The sequence below is a fragment of the Mercenaria mercenaria genome, chromosome 10 (genome assembly GCF_021730395.1).
Source record: "Mercenaria mercenaria strain notata chromosome 10, MADL_Memer_1, whole genome shotgun sequence".
Taxonomy (NCBI): Eukaryota; Metazoa; Mollusca; class Bivalvia; order Venerida; family Veneridae; genus Mercenaria; species Mercenaria mercenaria.
In genome coordinates, this window is record NC_069370.1 from 35,092,542 (window position 1) to 35,114,400 (window position 21,859).

Consider the following 21,859-nt stretch of genomic DNA (forward strand, 5'->3'; position numbering starts at 1 on the left):
TATTATATGTCATGAGGCTTCAGAGTTGCTTCCATACGCACAAATCATTCCAAACATGGTGCATTTGTTTTAAAGATTTCATTTTACGTTAAACCTTTAAAGGCTTGGTCCAGGATGAATGTTTCAACATGATTTTACGTTCACTTGATAGTAATACATATACTTCCTTCAAGATAATATCGCATTGTTCAGTCGTAGCAAAAGTGCGATGTACTGAATCCGTTACCGCATTAACCATTTAGACGTGTCGAAACGGGTATCAGGGCCAATGTAATATTTGGGCTTGCTGTTCATAGCTTAAATTAAGAGAAAAAAATTAATAAAAAAGTGAAAAAGTGTACAAATACGTTTTTGCTATTATTTTACCGGATTATATTATTCCCGTGTAATATTAAAGAAAATAATTGAAGGTAAGTTTGAAATTAATGTGTTTTAAATAGACATTGTTAGCTCTATGTAGTTACCGTATATTTTCTTAGGGCTGCTTCTTTCAGTAAAAAAGGAATCATATTTATGTGTCCATTATTAAACTCGCAAAAAAAAAAAATATTTTCGAGCGTGTCTATAATAAAGCTGCAAAATAATCTGTGTTGGAATGATGGAGACAAATGTCGCAAAATGTAACTAGTTTAAAATGAAACGGAAAACTATATTGTATGTGTATAGAAAATACAAAGAAAATATCTTTTGATATTTCGCAAAACTTGAAATTAAATAATTGCGTACTGTAAATATAGAAACAACCGAACGTGATTTTCCCCTTATTTAATCAATTATGGTTTGTTTCGCTCCCGTACTTAAAGTAAAATTTTGGCTTCGGGTTATTACTGATTATGAAACCTTTTGGTGCGACCTACGGATATATTTTAGCTGCTCAAAACGCCTGTTGTGATTCTTCTATTTAAGCATATTTTATACATAAAATTTAATGTACACGTGTGATACAGGAATTCTCAATTGATAATTCTCATATATTGTTATACAAAGCGCAATGTATATAGCTGAATTAAGTTATAATTCATTATCCAGTTCGGGAACAACAGATTTATATAGTTCGCTTTTTTATGTTTTGTAGAATAATTTAAGAATAAACAGCAAGAAGCGAAAATTAGTACGCGATTGAGTTCTTGAATTTTTTCGTTTAAGGCTTTTTTCTGTACATATCTAATTAATATGTTTGTCATCGGCGGGATACAAAATATATCAGTGGAATGCCAGTAGACATATTAATCGGTTATCTCTTGTCCATTAGTAAATGAGAATATGTATGGATGGTTCATATATGACACGCGGTCCAAATATGCAAGCATATTTTCCTTTATAGGTGCGGCTCATACACCTTTTCTACCTTCACGAGCATTTTTTGTTGTAAAAGAAAGAATGAATAGCATAGATCATCTTAATACATTCTTTAGTGGGTTTTTTTTTTTTTGGTGATTTAAATCTAATAACATCATTAAAGGCAAAAATAAAAGCCTAAGCGACTTCTGATTAAGATGGGATGGTGTTTAAAGGAATATAGTGTAAAACGTTTTGCAATACGGTCCATTGGGAACGTGCGTAGGGACTACTTTTATTTCTTATGCGAGACAGTATATATAAATGTACAGAATATTATTATGAGAGCCGATTGACCATAATCATAACGTTTGGCCAAAACCAAACGTGATCTTCGACTTATTCAGTGATTATAAACAATTTCCTAGAACTAAATAAACCTACACATTTTTGCTTTTCTTTGAATTGCTAAACTACGTAACATGTGTGGTATAAAATGAGTAGTGCGTAGGAACATGCGTTATGCGGCACAAGAAGTTAGTGCTGAGTACATGATTAGTACGTGCCCTATTTCACAGTTATTCGCGTAATTTCCTTGATATAAGTAAATTTTTAGTTAACTTACACGTATGACCACCATCTGTATAATGAAATAATGTTATTGAACTTCTGTTTCCGTAATATCCCTTAAATGATTCCTAGATCTGTCAAAGCGGCTTGAGGCTGTAAATCGAAGCATTGTAAAAAACACGTGCATAAAGATACTTATATTCCGTGTTCGTTGTAATTATAAAAAAAAAGATAAAATATATGTCAATAAATATGTCAATAAAATAATCTCATTTACCTGAAAAAAAAATAAACACTATCAGTATACAAAAATGCAGGAAGATGATGAGGTTATGAGAAATAATAAGAGGTCAATATACGTCGACTTTGTGCCTTCTATTCATTCTGGCACAGGTAATGCAGTTTTCCTCCCATTCGCGCCTCAAGTATTCATCTCTGCTTCCAAAGTGTTTATACCTGATTTACGTTTTTATAATTATAATTTGTTTACGTATGCGCGTTAACATTTGAATGGAAACGAATTTAAGTAATCATTTCACGCCACATTTTTATCATAATCTAATCAATTGTCAGACGGGGCCTACGTGGCCGAGTGGTTAAGGTCGCTGACTTCAAATCACTTGCCCCTCAACGATGTGGGTTCCAGCCGCTGGTTCAAGCCACACTCGGGGCGTTGAATTCTTCATGTGAGGAAGCCATCAAGCTGGCTTACGGAAGGTTGGTGCAACCCAGGTTCCCGCTCGTAATGAAATGAGCCATGAGAAAACCAACATAATGGGTTTGCGACCAGCATGGATCCAGACCAGCCTGCGCATCCGCGCAGTCTGGTCAGGATCCATGCTGTCCGCTAACAGTTTCTCTAATTGCAATAGGCTTTGAAAGCGAACAGCATGGACCCTGACCAGACTGCGCGGATGCGCGGGCTGGTCTGGATCCATGCTGGTCGCAAAGCCACTATGTTGGTTTTCCCATGGCGTGGCTCAAATAATGAACGGAGGGGCACCTCGGGTCTTCCCCGATCATCAAAGCTGGAAAGTTGCCATATGACCTATAATTGAGTCGGTGCGACGTTAAACCCAACAAAAAAAATGTAAGATATCTTTTATAAAAAAAATAATGACACAAAATAAACACCCAAAACAGAACAAAACAAAACAAAAGTGCAGCATGAATGTTCCTTATAACAAAACTCCTATCCTTTCAAACGGCGGTACCTGGTAACTCCCTTGCATGCAATAATAAAAAGGCATTTTTTTTAAATAAGCCAAAGTGAAGTTAAACAAAATATAATGCAACACGGTAAAATATCATTTGCTAGTTTGCAAACCTCTGCAATTATTTTATAACTATAAATTCGTACTCGTGCACTATCATCGACAGCTTATTTCAATACCGGTGATTTATTTACATTGATGATTGATGTAGATATTACACACTTTGTTGACTGCATCTCTTCCTTTAAACAGATTTAGTTATGCAGTTTTATGTTAACTTCTTTTAGCTTCTTTAATAAAGAGCTGTTTCTGAATTTGTTATTAAATGAACAAGAAGATTTTTTCTCCATGCAAATTAAAATTGTTATCATCATCTAAATCAAACTTAAACATATTTGGTATTTCTTAAACGTGATTAACTTCTCGAAATATTCTTTTCAAATACAGAGGAAATTTATCAATACGCAACATCTGTAGTAATGTTCCCTTATTATTTTATGTTCTTGCAAAGTTAGCTTATGATATGAGCCGTGCCATGAGAAAACCAACATAGTGGGTGTGCGACCAGCATGGATCCAGACCAGCCTGCGCATCCGCGCAGTCTGGTCAGGCTCCATGCTGTTCGCTTTTAAAGCCTATTGGAATTGGAGAAACTGTTAGCGAACAGCATGGATCCTGACCAGACTGCGCGGATGCGCAGGCTTGTCTGGATCCATGCTGGTCGCCAAGCCACTATGTCGGTTTTCTCATGGCGCGGCTCATATGTAAGTTTTATATGTATGTTATCTAAAGAACATGTAGTACGTGATTTAAACTTGTTATATTTCTTTAACATTTAATATCAATGTCTTTTGAAAAGGTATGATTTGAGAGCAAAGGAAGACTTCTATCTAAAAGCAACTATGATCTTCCAGTAATGCTTGTTGGCTGTGACGCATGTTAACTTGCTGTGCGAAATGTAATTTCTTATAAACTTGTTTGTGTAATATTGTTTGGGCCAACCGGGTAAAGCGGACCTTTTTTCCGTTGTGGTTTTAACGCCTTAGGGGAGTATTGGTGCACAGTATCAAATAATTCAATCTTTTATTACAAGTAAGGGAACGTAATAGCAGCGGATAAGGTTTTTTTTTCTTAAATGATTTTTTTTTGTATTACGATATATCCTTAGTTATTGCGCAATGACATACATTTATTTCTGAATTGATATTCGTTCTTGTGTTGTAAAACAAAACAATTCAAACATCATAGAGGCGCTCAAAAGCGTGTTTGGCTGCGTACCTTACGCGTTTTTTGAGGAAAGACGAGGAACTGTCAACATTCATAACAAGTGGATTAGTGTCCATAGAACACAGATGCCCGAATTCCCTGTCACTGTACTTGGTTTCATGACTCTGAGCGAAATATTTTTAAGATATATGCAACATAAAATTTTAAGCGCGTTATTTTTGGTTTTCAATAGAGGCCCCGGGAAAAAATTGCATAAAGCTAGAGTCAATGGTGCAATCTGGCGACTTCTTGGGCTGAACATACTCGTTTTTTTTCCGAGTTTTCACTCCTATTTACAGTTTACTGTGTTTAAATACTGTGAGTTGGGTTTTACGGCGAATCGACACAAAATGGTCATATATCGCCGATAAATACTGTAATGGCGGTACGATGTTAGATACGGACAATGTATTGCCAGGGTAGAAACAGTAATGTCTAAGTAGGGGAACGAGCACAAGAACCTGACTTAAAGATGTAATCCAATCCGTATGTCATTTTAGTCAATAAATGGCATTATAAATGAATTTTCCATTTTTATGTAGAAGCTGCCCTTTTCGGCGGAATTTGAGACATGTACAACATTAATTGCAACTGTCTATAATCTGTTCGGCAGTAAGCAATTAAATACGATTAACTTTCATTCTAACACGATCCGCAGCAGCTGCTATATAAACATATAGCGAATTCGCCTATACATGAATCTACGATAAAATATAGCTCTTCCATTCCGCCCTACGATTGTAACATGACTGTGAGATTCTACTCTGCTTCCATTATATACAGTATAATACCGACTAAATATTCGATTTTTCAGTGCTAGTAGTAATAAAAAGTACATCAAATTTTCTGAAACAAACAATTTCTAACTGATGAATTTATTTGTTGATATTTTTACCGTAAGAAAATGTTTCAGCCCGGTAAGTTTCAACTTCAACACCAGTGCATCTATGTCTGGTCGTATGTGTAGTGTACAATTCCTGCGTTGTAGCTAGGCACCACAAATGTCAACTAGATTCTACTTTGACAGTAAATAAATCATAATTCATGTTCCAATCTTCCAGACTCAAGTGTTTACGTGTTTATATGCCGCCGCAATGTCCTAGCGTGTATGTTTCAGTGCCATCATGTAGGTGACGTGTACTATTTTTAGAAACTGCATATATAAACTCTGCATTAAGTATTTATCTCTGATTTCTATATCCGACCTTAGATGTTATTAAAAATAACATTTTCACGGCAATAACTACTTAATAATTTAATTAAAATTTATTGAATATCGGAAAATTCCGTTTGATGTAACGCTTTCCATTCGTGGGGAGGTTTTTATAATAGCATATGGCCAACCGAATGACATATCGCGCTAAAATGTAATGCTGTAAAATGCGAAGAATTTGCGTGGTTAGAATCGAAATAATAAATATGTTCCAATAATTTTTATCAGTTGATAAAATATGGGCAGTCGTTCGGACGCGAATATTAAATCACTCGTGCTACGCACTCGTGATTTAATTATTACGCATCCGAACTCCTGCCCATATTTTATTAACTGATGAAATATAGGCACATATTTATTATTTCTTAATTAATTAATGGCGGAGCGTGAAAATACAGCGACCTTGGTCATTGCTGTTTACTGTTTTGTAGAATACCCTGTCACCAAGGTGATCTAGCAAGGTGTCAGCGATATGACAAGATTCTGTGTACATATCAGCCGCCGATGCACTTCATGATAAATTGACAATTGGCAAGGGGAGACCGCTGTATTTATTCTCAATTGTATTTTCTAGCCTTTTCAAAAAAGTTACGAGTTTTGGTATCTCGCCGCTCCTCGAAATATTGGGGCGGCGGGTGCCGCCCCTGCCGTCCCAGCTCCTACGCCCTTGCTAGTAGATAACTGACCATAACTCTGATCTAGCCGAGTGAAATCTCAAACAGATGCACAACTTTGCATGCTATGTAACATCTTATAATGTTTTATTACTTTAGGTCAAGTACATATTGAGACAAATGTGACACTCACTTTCATAACCTTTATCAATATTTCACTAGTCAAGGGCTATAACTCTGGTCGTGCAGTGTGAAATAAAAGAAAAACATCCAGATGCACAAGTTCACCGGCTGAATAATATATCCCATACAGAACACCAGATCCACAACTTCGCATGCTATATAACTATTCATTAATGTTTTATTACTCTCAGTAAAATACTTTCGCTCATGCATAAATTTGACTCGAGTGTCATAACTCTGGTTTGACCGACATAGATTCCGATCAAAATCCAAAGTGTACAACTTCACAGAATATAGACTAGGCAAGAAACAACCAGTTATTATTATTAAAGCCACCTGAAAAAAGGTACATTATGGTTAGTTCAGCGATTGACTAATAATTTTTGACACAGTTTTTAAATCTTTATATAGTCGCAAAAGGGAATTAAGGTATTAGACCCGTAATAGAGAACCTCCTTTTTGAAGAGTATTCAATTCCTACAATAAACCTACTTTGATTGCAATTGTCAGGGGTGTGTAGGTTCAAGCCCCACTGGGACCAAAATGTTTTTTCCTTGTTTTCCTTTTTTTTCTAGTAAGTTTTTACTTCTTTTAAGACTTATTATTGATTTATTGTACAAAAGTGGAAAATTTTCATTTGATAAGGGATTTCTTGCTGTTGAAAGTGAATTTACCTCTAAAACAGAAGGGGTAGAATTAGACATCTTTAAAAATACTGAGTTACATGCGGTAAAAGTTCTCTATTTTGCCTTCTCTCTTTAGATTACATATTATGGAAGAAATGTAGGTAGGTTTTACTTCTGCCCCAAGGTTATTTTTAAATGAAGTGAGCAAAATTCAAAACAGACCCGCAGGATTCGACCTTAATTTTTCAATGTTGGAGTTAGAATTATGTCTCATTAAATCCGATTACTTGAGGCACCCTAGAAAAATGATATTGAGTTTTATTTTGTGTTTTATTATTGTTTACCAATAGTTTGATGTTTCATTTATCAAAATTAATGGTATAATGAATTATCTGCAAACGTTTTGGACAGTGGCCATCACTTTGAGATTTGTCTCTACTTGAGCTTGAGGAAATATAATAAATTATACAAAATTTATAAAAAAAGAAAAACGGCACGGTAAAAGTTGTTTAAAAATTGCAACACAGTGCAAAACATAGTCAACTTTAAGAATATACCAAGCAAATGCCATTTTTTAAACATTACTATTAGGGGTCCAATACCTTAAATGGTAAAATTGGACCGCGCGGATTTCTATGAGAACTATTTCTTATTTCTGCTACTAACTGCAGAATGCTTTTGTTGTTGTTGTTTAAGATTTTTTCTATATATACAGTATTGATGAGCTTCGCGGCTAAGGCATAAAATATCAGTATTAGTCGGTTATTTCTCTTCCAACTCACGGATGGTTCTTGCATGGCATTCAGATCAATCTTATCTTGTAACTTTGGATTGTTGCAGGTGTTCTAAATATGTAAGCGTTTTTTTCGTTTACAGCGGCTTATTACACCTTTGCTACCTTTTATGTATTTTTTTTTATTTAAAATGTAGATTTTACGCTTATTTGCATTTCAAATAGCAAATTAAGTCCTAGGTAGCTTCAAATTTAGATAGGATGGTGATAAATGGTATATAAGGTGTAACGTTTAACAATACGGTCCAATAGCAGTATGCGAAATATTGATTAACAGAGCAGAATGTCCATAATTATAACGTTTGACCAAAACCACACGTAATCTCCGACGTGTTATTTTGTTTGTTTTTGATGGGTTAAACGTCGCAACAACACAATTATAGGTTATGGCGACTTTAAAGCTTCGATGGTAGAGGAAGACCCCAGGTGCTCCTCCGTGCATTATTTCATCACGGGCGGACACATAGGTAGTAGAATCTCCGACCTTCCGTAAGCCAGCTGGCTGGCTTCCTCACATGAAGAATTCAATGCCACGAGTGAGACTCGAACCCACATCGGTGAAGCTCAAGTGATTTGAAGTCAGCGACCTTAACCACTCGGCCACGGAGTACCCCCCCCCCCCCGCCCCACCCCTCCTTCCCCCGACATATAAAGAAATTATAAACTTTTTCCTAGAATCATATAAACATGCACATTTTTTCACTAAAAATCGTTGAATTATGAAACATGTGTGGTATAACATGAATAGTGCGTATGGACATGCGTTATGCGGTCCAAAAGGTTAGTGTTGAGAACATAATCAGTACACTGTTTGTAATTTCATTATATATATATATATATATATATATATATATATATATATATATATATATATATATATATATATATATATATATATATATAGTTTAAGTAAAGTTTAAGTTATCTAACATGGACAGGCATCAGTTGAATAATAACGACAGCGCAGTCTGGTTAGGATCCATGCTGTTCGCTTTCAAAGCATATTGCACTTAGAGAAACTGTTAGCGAACAGCATGGATCCTGACCAGACTGCGCGGATGCTGGTTTTCTCATGACGCGGCTCATTTGTCTTTGCTTGCGTGTTAGCATTTCAATGATAATCCATTGCGACAAAAAATCATTATTCGAGTGCCATCAGCTTTTGAATGTGTATTTAATGAACATGACTACCCATGATACCACAACAAATTTTTAAAAAAGGAAAATTAATTGTCGGATTCAATATCCACAAAATATCAAAATATCAAGATATCTTATTTCTAGCAGCTGGATGGCTTGTCATATATTTTCGCAATGCCTCTTGATATCAAACATCCTCCTTGCCAAAAAAAAGATTGTTGTTGGATTTTTTAAAAGAAAAATCTGAAGTATGGATGTTTTTAGTAAAAAGTAAGAAAACTCGTATTCTTTCAAACTGTGGTTCCTCCCGTGCATGCAGTAAAAAGGGCCATGTTTGAAATAAGCGCAAATGTTAGGAAAAATACGGTAAATACTCTGCAGTTAATCCTTAAGAATAAATTCATACTCCATAATATTCTCCACTGCTGCACTGACACGCAGTTTTTAGTATTAATAAATGAGGGGTTGTGATAGATATAATACACTTTGTCTATTTTAGATTGTAAAATGTTCTCCCTTTGAACAGATTTAATATACTGTATACAGTTAATGTATCTTATTTCATAAAGTGCTGTTTCTGAATTTCTTATTGAGTGCACCAGATTAATTTCATACTACTCAAATTAAAGTTATCTTCACCTAAATAAAACTTGAACCTATATTTGGTATTTCTTAAATCTGATCAACATATCGTAATATTTCTTCGTATACAGATTTTTTTTCAGCATTTGTTGTAATTTCCCACTGTTTTTTTTCTTTGGGTTATACTTGCAATATCAACTTAAGGTATTTAAATTTCATATATATGTTATCTAAAGTAGTATCTGATTTGAAACATATTTCCAAATGTGTTACATTTCTTTAAAAGTGAATATCATTTTCTGTTGTGAAGGTCTGTTTTGAGAACAAATGAAGACACTTTTACAGTTTATTTAAGGCACCGATGTTTGTAGATTGTGACACTAAGACTTCTGCTTCTCTTTTTTTCATTAATGTTATTCATGATTGATATAACCTTTGGGCAATATACTTTGCTTGATACTCTTAAATGTATACGGTTAACCTGTCATATATATTTAGGTGCTGGCTACAATTGATTGGCAGCGTTTAGATACCTTTTATGATGCCGGTTGTATTGATTACCCTCATCACCATGTTAACTTACACTTTCACACGTGATACTATGTTTAATTGTATATATTATATATATGTATATGATGATGTACTATGTACAAGTCAAAATAAAATGTATGTTCTGTTCTGTTCTCTTTTTTTCATTTAACTTAAGTAGTATTGATGCACAGAATCAAATAAGGCAGTTTTAATTGCTAGTATGTGACAACAGTGGATAATTTATTTATTTATTTATCTATTTTTGTTTCGTTTCCCTTTGAATGATTTTTGTGTTGCGATATATATACCCAGTAATTGCTTATTATATATACAACTATTTCTTAATTTGTATTCGCTCCTGTTAGTTTAGAATAAATCAATGAAACATCAAAGAGAAACTCGTGAGCGTATTTGGCTGTGTATGTTCAAGAAGAAAAATCTACAGGGGGGGGGGGGGGGGGGGGGGGGGGGGGGAGGGTGGGGGACAAACTGAATTGTTAACGTTCATGGTTCATGGCAATAATAACAATATAGGCTTTGCAAGAAAAGTCACTAATTCAATGACTGTGCATGTTTAACCGGCTATGTTCTGCTAAAGATGCATTTTTCCATAAGCAATTTGAAAAAGGGTACCTGATGGCCAGTTCAGCGATTGACTTTTAATTTTTTATCTTTACATAGTCACAAAAGGGATTCAGATGGTTAAATTGGGTCAAGCGGATATTTATTAGACTTTTTTCATATGCAGTCTACAACTAACTGCAGAGTATTTTTGTTATTTTGTTTTGAAGAAACGAGTACATGTGACTTTAGCCTTAATCGACCTAATTTAATGTAAAGTATCAAAAGAAAGGGTAAAACAAGTTTTGAGAATGTCAAACTGCATCTTAAATTGTCAATTTAGTCGTACATAACTTTTAATGCCCCGAAAAAAACATCAACATATTACCCTAAGTAATAAATATATGGCTTAACACATTTTCCCACCTTGGCTGTCTCTTTTTTTATTTCCTTTAACATTATGTCATTATGGATAGGTCAGGGCGCAGTGTAATATCCTTTGTATTTATTTTGCCAGATTTTGAATTTAAGTTTCTACATTTGAATATGATAGGATTTGACATAAGTCACGCATTCTACTTTCATTACAGTATCACTTCAATCCACATACTTCATATCACCAAAATGGTTAAATATGACCCGAGCCCTACGTCCTCTCATGGCATTTATATGAATGGCATTTAAGCATACTTTTGAGGTGACCATTTGCATATAATGTTATTTTCTGGTTGACATTAGTGAAACAGATTAATTTATATAGATTTATCTTAGCTCGATTGTAATGAAAGCTTCAAGCTTATTGGAATCACTCTCGAGTCCGCTCCCTGGAAATAACAGTACTGGTGTCATATGAGAAGTCATGGTCGTGACCCCAGTGGAACTCGAACCCACGAACCCTGGATTGAGCGGCCGACATCTTATCCACTGGACCACCGCTCCCCTTTATGAATCAGTTTGAACATTTTTACAGAATGATATTCTTTTGGGTAAAGAGGCATACAAGAACAATAACATAGCATTATATAACAAACAGTGATACTGAATCAAAACTTTATTAGATGTTAAAAAATATGGGCTGGGAAGGTTTCATGTAAAATTAATGATACATGTAGTAAAATAGCAATAGTGACACATGAAAGTATAGGATGAGCAATTACACACAAAGTAATAAAATAAAAAAGACCATCGCCAAATTTTATCGTAGCAAGAAATGTACTCCGAATGGAAGTTATTCGCAATATCATAACCCTACAAATAAGAAATCACCTTTCGAACAACGAAAAAAAATATTATTTTGCAATTTAGATAAAAAATATGCAAATTCAATATGAAAGAAAACCTGGGTTATAGGGGCAATTTTTCATTATATGAAGACTGTTTTGGCTTAAATGGTCTATGTTTAAAATATTGTAAAAACGCCTCAAGTTACTGGATATCAATAAAAAGAGGTGACCTGACAGAAATACGAAACTTGGAATAACTAATACATTGTACGTGTGTGCAATGTAGAACCAAAAGGGTATATGGAATTTTTACATCACTGAAACGTTCCTTCTTGATTATGACAACAATTGTAATTGTTTCTGGCACATTTTTTTACAGGACATTTTCATTTGGAGATGGCGCAATATCTGTCGTACCTTTCTTGTTGGTCTAACACTGGATCTGCACGATCCTTACAAATGCAAACCTCTGTACCAAAATAGAACAATTATAGCATATGTGATATATTGTTATTCTTACGAGTGTTTATGCATTATATCAAAATTAACAACAACAAAATTAACGCTGCTCAGTAAAATGCAGGCATTTAGTAATTTAAGATACCAGTTAAAAGTGGGTAACTACCATTAAACAATATACTTAAAATACCAGTTTACCTTAACTAACATATAAACGCCCCATCTGCTGTTAGCTTTTTATGGTTTTGGAAATTGTCTATAGTCTTGAATCAAAGTTTCTGCCTTGGGTTTTCGCAAATTTGTCCACTCCACACAAAAAATATTGTCTGGCAGTTTTAATTTCGAGTATTTTCACATTTTAAGTGCTCATCACTAACGACTGCAGCTGACTCAAAGTGTATATGAGCGTCAAATTTTAGTAAATCCGGTACATGTATTTAGAGAACACAGAATTTTTGCAAACATACATGCATACATTCATATGGGCTACTGGTAAGTAAGCGCTAACGGTACAAAAATAATATTACTCTTACGGCAATAGAAGCTATACGGCACAGTTTTGTGATTACAGCTTTTATGTCACGTGGTCTAAGCCGGATAGACAAACTTGTGACCTTGTCTTTTCGATATATACCCTCGCTGCGCTATCGAATACATCGTTGTCTATCCTATACGTAGTTATTTTACCCTCATGTCATATGTTTTTATGAGACGTTTATGCTTATCTTCTTTTTAAACCCATAAATAACTAGTGAGCATATTGCAAAGTCATTTATCCTGTTACCCTGTATTGTTTGATAGTAAATTGACACGAAACCCTCACATTTAATGCTCCAGGTTCTCGCGATATATATATATATATATACAACGTTACTGTTGCATATGAAATATAGACGGGTACAACACTGATTTGCGATTGGCTATTTACGGATTATCGTGGTCTAGCATCAATGCAACATTAATCCCATTGTGTAGTAAACATCTGTTATCTTCTCATGAATTAATATAAGCGGTGTCAAAACAAATTCGACCAAAACTTCCATTCAACATACATAAAAATGATAAAAAGCAATGTAAATTCGTCAAGCGGAGCTCAGTTATCTTATTATGCATTTTGAACGATTTTTACTAAAGGCCATTAGGTCATATGGGCGTTAGTTTTTAAGTGAATAAAGAGAAAAGTCAGTAAAAACATACTATCCTGACAGTATATATTAATTTCAAAGAAGACATTGAATATGGTGTTAGACATATTTCACATTACAGATGTGTTGACGTAGAAATGAAAGAGCTTTTAATTATTAAACAGTTCTTTATTTGTCTTTAAATTTTTTGTTGGGTTTAACGTCGCGCCGACACAATTATAGGTCATATGGCGACTTTCCAGCTTTGATGGTAGAGGAAGACCCCAGGTGCCCCTACGTGTATTATTTCATCACGAGCGGGCACCTAGGTAGAACCACCGACCTTCCGTAAGAAGCTGGATAAAATTGTACATAACTGATATTATACTATCAATAAAACATGAATGTTCATCATCTGTGTGATATATTTCACTAAGTTTAGTAAAATGTCAAAAATCTTAATATTCGTCTCTTTTCTTGTAGAAAACTTTAGACTAACTTTTTCGATGTCTGTGTAAAGTTCCGTTTGGCCACCCTTTACAGTTTAGGTCATGTGACGACTTTCCAGCTTTAATTGTGGACGATGGCCCCGGTGTTCCTCCCGGTATTATCTCAGGTACGAACGTGCACTTAATGAGACCACCGGCCTTTCGCCAAGTCAGCTGAATAAATTCCTCATAAACTTCCCCATTGAAGAACCAAAAAGTTGAGGGGCAAGTGATTAAATGTCAGCAACTTTAACCACACAGTCACGCCGGTCCCTCATTTTTTTTGTCGCCAACCACGCCTGTCCCTCATTTGTGTCAACCCTTTTGCACATAAAAAAGATAATAGGTAAGGGTAGATTTCTCGGAAGCACAGAGCACCAGAAACACAGCCCCAGAGCCACGCATTTACATAGTAGGCCCACAACAAAATGAAGCTGTAATGGAAAAATATTTCAGACGGGTTGCTTCAAACATCCAACAAGTACATATTAAATTATGCTAAATATTGATGGAGGGGAAGGAAACGACAAGGGACGAAATGGGGCCAGGGTAGGGGAGGAACCCGAAGGAGAAAACATAATTTAAGAATAACCACTTGTATCAACTGGCATAAAAGCTATGCTTTTACAGGTGATATGTGTTTTTAAATATCCCCCTATACATATCTACAACGAGTGTATATCAAAATCCCCTCCACTGAAAAATGACTGGGTGTTACAAAATCCCCTTCACACATTTGCAGGGGGTATCATAATCCCCTCTGTGATTAACATTATAGATATATAGATATCAGTGCTCCAAATTATATTATGTTTGCTAAAGGCATTGTATTTACGTGCTTTATGCAATAGACTTTTAAGTTGTATATAGTTGTATTTGAACTTTATGAAATAAGTAAAAATCACAGAGGGAATTATGATACCCCCTGCAAAAGTATGAATGGGATTTTGTAACACCCTGTCATTTTTCAGTGTAGGGGATTTTGATCAAGGGAATTTTGATTGTCTCCCATCTATAGCACCTAGTAAAGATGTAAACAGGAACGAGAGTTTGTTCAGACCAAAACTTTGTGAAGAATATACATATATATATATATCAAAAAGCTATTACACTAACAGAATTAGATAATTGCATTTTCACCAAATATTAATGTGAAATTTATTTAACTCTCATCTAAACATTAATTTTGATTATGGCCACACATCCCAGAAATGTATAAGGAGCTCGTCGCTTTGATTTCAGTCGGTATGCAGTACAAATAATTTCTTTACGAGGTATATAAATTTTGATAAAATAAATTACAAGTATGCATAAAAGTAGTTTTATACTGCAATTAAAGTCACATCAATATGCACACCGGGAAAAAGACACGTTATCACATTACATAACAGCTATAAGATATTTACTAAAGATATAATAATTAGCAAAATGAAAAGAAGCACAAACCGTTAATAAGTATCACCGTTCGTCTGTAAGTGCATGATGATAAACAAGATTCAAAGCTAAAGTGTTTACAGTATTCAAGAAAAGTGGATCTAACCATAATTCAACCAAGAAATGTAGGTTTAAGAGTATGTTAAGAAGTGCAATATATTATTATACCTGAGTTATCATTTCATGTGCGGGAAAGAAATTGGCCACTGGGTTTCGGTGGGTCTTTAAAGCGATCCAACTGATGTACCGTGCCGTGGAAATTTGTAACAGTCTAATTCATTTTAGTAGTATATGTTTGATGAATCTTAAGACAATCTTGGCCATATAACAAACTTTTCTATTAATTTGATAGGTATGAAATAAACGGTTTTGGAAGACATCTTGCAATAGAGGAAAATGTTGAGGTTTTGGCGAAATCAAACCAGTTTAAACTCTAAGGAGTGGTTTTATCACTAACATTTTTCATTGTTTCCATTGCATTGTTTTATAAATAATCTATACATTGGTGAGTTTTGATTTTTCATAACTTTCAACCAGTAATTAATAGTTCATTCTTTACAGATTAAAGACAATGGATATTTATCCAATTCTCATTATACTGCAATATTAGGAGTTTGTTGTTGTACTCCTTACATATTTTTACAGAATTTCACATGCAATTTATCGGCTTTTTTAAAGTCATAAATGCCCCATACCTCAGAGCTGTATAAAATAATTGGTACAACCATTGAATCAAACAGTGCCATCTTAGTTTTGGTATCTAAGTTAACTCTATCAAATATAGATAATAAGGAATTATATGCTTTAAGAGCTTGATCTGAAAGTGTTTTAACAGAGTTTTTCATATTTCCTGTATAAGTAAGATCAACGCCAAGATATGTAAAGTTATCAACTACCTCTATTCTCTTACCATTTATTGTCCAGATCAAATTATTGACTTGTTTACGAAAGGTAATTTTGAAATAGGAAATAAATAGATGTATTCAACTGGACATCTTGAAACCAAAATATGCAATCAAGTGTTCGTTATTGTCTTTATTTATGAAGTGAAAATAAATGTTTTTGAGTATTAACGTCTGCAGAAGCCCGCGGGATATTTTGGTGTTCGAGACCGAACAAACGTGTATTGCCGCTATTCTTGCATAAAGAAGCATGACACGAACACTAAGTGTATTGTTTTCATTGGTGATGGCATGACGATTCCGGTACAATTTTTCCTACCATTATGTTGTTCTTGGAAGCGTTCATAATCCATATCAACAACAAGTCCAAAAGCATGCATTCATTTTTTAAAATGATCTTTTTTTTTCTTTCGTTATAACAAACATAAAATTTAGCATATTTTTCATATCGCTTAAAAATTTAGTAAACCGGTACACAATTTCAAAAATGATATGTTTACATATGAGTTGAGTACGAACAGTTATTTTGAGTACGGATGAGTACTAATGTATTAGACTGATTTCAAGGTATATATGAACCGATACTTCCCAAAGTCGTTGGTATTATTCATAAAAAACAAGCCATTCAATATATTCACGACAAAAATTGAACACACGCTCATTCGAAAAGGAGTAAAGTAAGCACAATGGCGGTTCTGGCTAGTAACTGATACAGAAACACATACTCTGGACTAGATTGAACCTTTTATGCTATAAAAACAGATTACTATGGAAGAAACAAGAAGCAGATACCGGGTGTCCATCTGCGCAGGAATTATTATTCCTCGCTGGCAAAGCATTTCAAAAATAAAAGTCAGATATTAACAACACGTGAATCGCCTTGTTAATACACGATTTTCTTCCGTTATGATAAATTAATACAAGCCCGGATCCAATGAAAAAAGTTTTTCTGCAAGAATAACAAACAATACTGACCACAAATAATTATAATAAATCCAGTTACATACCATAACTATCATTGGCGATAAAGTAGCAAAGATAATCAAATATTCAGGCGGGCTTCTGCAGACGTTATTACAAACAAACAAAAACGTGTATTATCCCTACATTCAAATATTTGAATATTCATTTTAGATTAATTCTATAATAAATCTGTTGGAAGCATAGAAATAAAAGCACTCGGTGTGGCTGACAATGTTAGGTTATGAAATGAGCAAAACACAGCACTGGCTTAAGCTTATTTATTCAGATACAGATACACTGGATAGTCTGTTCCCTTAAGACCAGAACAAATAACAGATCTCAGTCTACAGTACGGAGAGACATTTTACGGGCGCCGTACGGCATAGTACTTCAACATAATGCTATTTTCAATAAACAAGTAAATGACACAATTGCTACTGACTCATGATAACTTGAAAATAAAGGCACGGATATTGAACTATACAATATTACTACATTTAAATGAACAATTAACCAAATCTTAGTAGGAAAAAAGTTATAACATATAAGAGATGTAAAATTTACTAATCTATTGGACTGACTAAAAAAAAGAAAAGAAAAACGATTTTCTTAGTTTTATGACAAACATATATATTTGCCTCCTTAAAGTTACTTACAAAAATGTCTGGTTTTGATGTCTGCCTGGGGTCCGATAGAACCATGGATACGTGCAGCAGAGTTTGATCACATGACCCGTTCAACGTAATTCCTGGAAATCTACAGAAAGGGCGGAACATCTCAAGCGATTAAACAAGACTAAATGTAATCTTAGCGGCAGACATTCTTGCATGGCTAAGAAAAATATATGTAGAGCATTGACAAATTACATTAAACGGAGGCATATGGGTTTGACTCATTTTAGAACTCTTCAACACAATAACTCGGACGTCTATGAATCTGCTTTAAGCTGTAATTATTAATGGATAAAATGACTAATCAATGCAGAACATGTTCGAAAAGTATATATTTTGTTTAACAGAATGCAGGATTGATGACTAAATTGTCCGTCACAGAAATTAAAAGTGCTTGTTCCAATCATGTCTGTAAACGTATTATTGTAAATTGTATATTCATTTCAGATATTATTTAGTATTATGATATTATAGTTCTATGTAAAGCGTTATAAATGCTTAATAACCGTTTTATAATCTTATAATTCCAGGGGCTGTTGGCAAATATAATGATACACGTGAAACAATGGTTGTGTATTTTCCTCTTAATATATACCAGATCAGGTGAGTAAAACTTTTTTCCTAATTTGAGTGCAATTATTACATAAAAACTTGCACCTTTTGTTTTTTTTTTGTGTTATGTCATCTTATCAACTTTCTAGATGCTAAAATATAATATTTATACATTGCAGTTTTTATTTTATTTAAATCAAAAGTTGAATATGAAACATATTTAGTTGTTTAGAGATTAGACCTAGGTAAATAAACCAAAAAAAAAAAAAAAAAACACAAAAAAAAACAAAAACACAAAAAACAGACACTGACACAATTTTTGACAATTTTAAAAGTTCAAAAGTACTGATATAGTTTTATAGTTTATTTACGTCTCATTCATTTACAAACATTTAAATTTACATACAGCATAAAACAATTGTATTGTAAATGACCGTTCTAACTAGAACTACAAGAGACAATATACATATTCAAATGTGCTTTTATAAAACCAGTATGAATAAAATCTCTGTTCAAGGTGAAACTAGCTAGAAGCTGAGAGTTGCAAATCAAATGAGTAAGTTAAGAGAGTACATGAATGTATGAATGTGGTGCAACTGACTGAGTGAGTACATAATACATGTACTGATGTTGAGTAAGTACATGAATTAACTGACCAGATGAGTACATGAATACATGTACAGATGTTGAGTGAGTACATGAATACACGAAGTTGAGTAAATGACCGATTAAGTACATGAATGTACGAAAATTGAGTAAGTGACCGAGTGGGAACAGGAGTGTACAGATGTTGAGTAAGTGACCAAGTAAGTACATAATATATGTACGGGTGTTGAGTGAGTACATGAATGCACGAATGTTGAGTAACTGAGCGAGTGAGTACATGGATACAGGCACAGGTGTTGCGTGTGTACATGAATGCTGAGTAACTGACCGAGTGGCTACGTGCATGTATGGATGTTTAGAAGTGACCAAGTGAGTGCATGATTGTACGGATGTTGAGTTAGTGACCAAATAAGTACATAGTGAATGTACATGATGTTGAGTGAGTACATGAATGTATGAATGCTGAATAACTGGTCAAGTGAGTACATAAATGTACGGCTGCTGAGTAAGTGACCAAATGAATGCATGAATGTACAGTGTTGAGTAAGCGACCTCGTAAGTGCATAATACATGTACAGATGTTGAGTGAGTGCATGAATGTACGAATGTTGAGTAACTAACCGAGTGAGTATATGAGTGTACGAATGTTGAGTAACTGACCAAGTGAGTGCGTGAAAGTACCTATGTTGAGTAAGTGACTGAGTGAGTATACGGATGTTGAGTAAGTGACCAAGTGAGTATATAATACATGTATGGGTGTTAAAGGTCCAATACTAAGGAAAGTGAACATTTTAATTTCTTTTAAAAAGCACAGAAACTATTTCATTTTATTGGAAAATGAAAGTTGGTATGTAGAAATTCGAAATAAACCGCAGTATATGTACAATTATTTTTCTATGAAGTATGAAGAAAGTTAAAAAGACCTGGGGGTCATTCTGTCGATTCATTGAAATTTCAATATAATACACATACATTTCTTTGAGTTCCAAAGACCTTCTGTAAATTTTGACCTGCCAATCTTCATTATTTAGTGTCTTGCAGAAGTCTATGCACTGGCTATGAAAAAAATTGCCAACTCACTTTCCCTTAGTAATGGACCTTTAAGTAAGAGACAGTGTGATTACATGAATGTACGTATGTTAAGTAAGTGATCGAGCAAGTACATGATTAAATGCACATATATATACTCTATTTACCTCTCATTTTAAAATACAATTCACACTTACAATTTATAGGAACATAAAATCATATGCAAAACCATTCTATTAGAAAATTATAGGAGACTGAAATAGCTACTATATATACCACACACTATTAACTTATTATTACTATATATTAAAAAATTGTATGTAAAAACCCGAGAAGCTGGCATTAATCTGGGCCTTTTAATGCCTAAAAACTGCCATAAAAAGAAACAATTCCCTTAAAAAACTGAAAAGCCAAAACAACACTAATGTGTAACTGGTAAAAATGGTTTAAGAAATCAATTATTATAACAGATCAGATCAGTTATAAACTGATTAATACCAGCCTCTCGTTTAAACATAAAATTCTTTATTACAGTCTCTTCCATGTTTTTACATATATTACCGTGCATACTTAGAAATGATAACATTTCTTGTAGATAGAATAACAGAATGGTCAGGAATATTTCTAGATATAACCGTATCAAAATTCAAACTGTTTAACCTTTAGCATGCTAGATAAACTGTCGTCTGCTGGGAATGTCGTCTGCTTAAATTGTAAAGTTCATTCAATTTGCTCCAAAATTGGAATAAATATTGTCAGAGTAGCAAACAGCTTGGAACCTGATCAGACGCCGATTTAATCGGCGTCTGATCTGGTTCCAAGCTGTTTGCAATGGCTGTTAAATTCGCCTGCAGCAGGCTAAGGGTTAAAATATCTGATACATGTTTAACACTAAAATCTGTAAAAAGTTCAATATTTTCATGGTTTACAAGACAATAGTCAACTACAGAGCAACCTTTTGCTGACACTGACATGTAGTCATTGTTGATATAATTACGACCATTGAGTATACACATATTTGTATCAACAAGAAACTGAATTAAATGATCGCCATATGCATTTGTGACAAAATCAACAACGTGACGCTGTTTAATATCATCTACACCAGATATAAAATCCTCAATGTTTCCACATCTACTATCTAAATCTCCACAAATGTAAATTTTCCCATAATTTTGGTACTCATATATACTAGTACTTTGTAAAAGGTTCTCATAAAATGTAACAACATCACTAAAGCGAGAAGAGTTTTCTGGAGATAAATAGCAAACACAAGGAAAAATACATAAATCATCAAACTTGTGCTGCAATTTTAACCATAGTATATCATCTACCGAGTCATTTAAAACAGAGACATTAGAATCAAACAAAAGCCTATTTTTAACAAAAAAATCCTACTCCGCCTGAACCTTTCCTAGCGTTTCTATGAACAAGTTTTCTATTATTACCGAACCATGTATAATCTTCAATGTTTAAAAAATCCTGACCTAGTAAATGTGTTTCTGCAATGCCAATTATATCAGTGTTTAAAATTTAACACAATTTGACCTTAAAATAAAATTAACAGACATATTTTTACAATTCCACCCACGGACGTTCCAAAAACCTGCGTATATCTATTGTCGTCTGTTTCTATCATTGTTTCTGTTGTTGCCTCTGTTATTTCTACCTCTTCTTCTGTTATTTCTGTAACCAGATTGTATATTTCTGCCACTATTACCTGCATAATTTCCTGAAAAAGAATCGCGAGTGTCATCTCTATTGTCTCTTTCGCCTACAGAATTTCCTGAAAATGAATCGCGAGTGTCATTTCTGTTGGCACTGTTACCTGAAAAGT

At 34.1% G+C, this 21,859-nt stretch overlaps 1 protein-coding gene across 2 annotated transcripts in view; it reads left to right on the forward strand.

Moving 5' to 3' along the window:
- Window positions 1-210: 210 nt before the first annotated feature.
- Window positions 211-21,859, forward strand: part of LOC123559399 (fibrillin-1-like) — a 128,616-nt gene continuing 106,967 nt past the window's right edge. Inside the window, exons 1-2 of one of the 2 annotated variants that reach the window (XM_053552727.1) lie at window positions 211-410; window positions 18,366-18,438. In XM_053552727.1, coding sequence (XP_053408702.1) covers window positions 18,384-18,438 — 55 coding nt within the window. In that variant the 5' untranslated portion in view covers window positions 211-410; window positions 18,366-18,383. The remainder of the gene's footprint in view (window positions 411-18,365; window positions 18,439-21,859) is intronic. The other variant, XM_053552726.1, reaches the window with a different exon arrangement.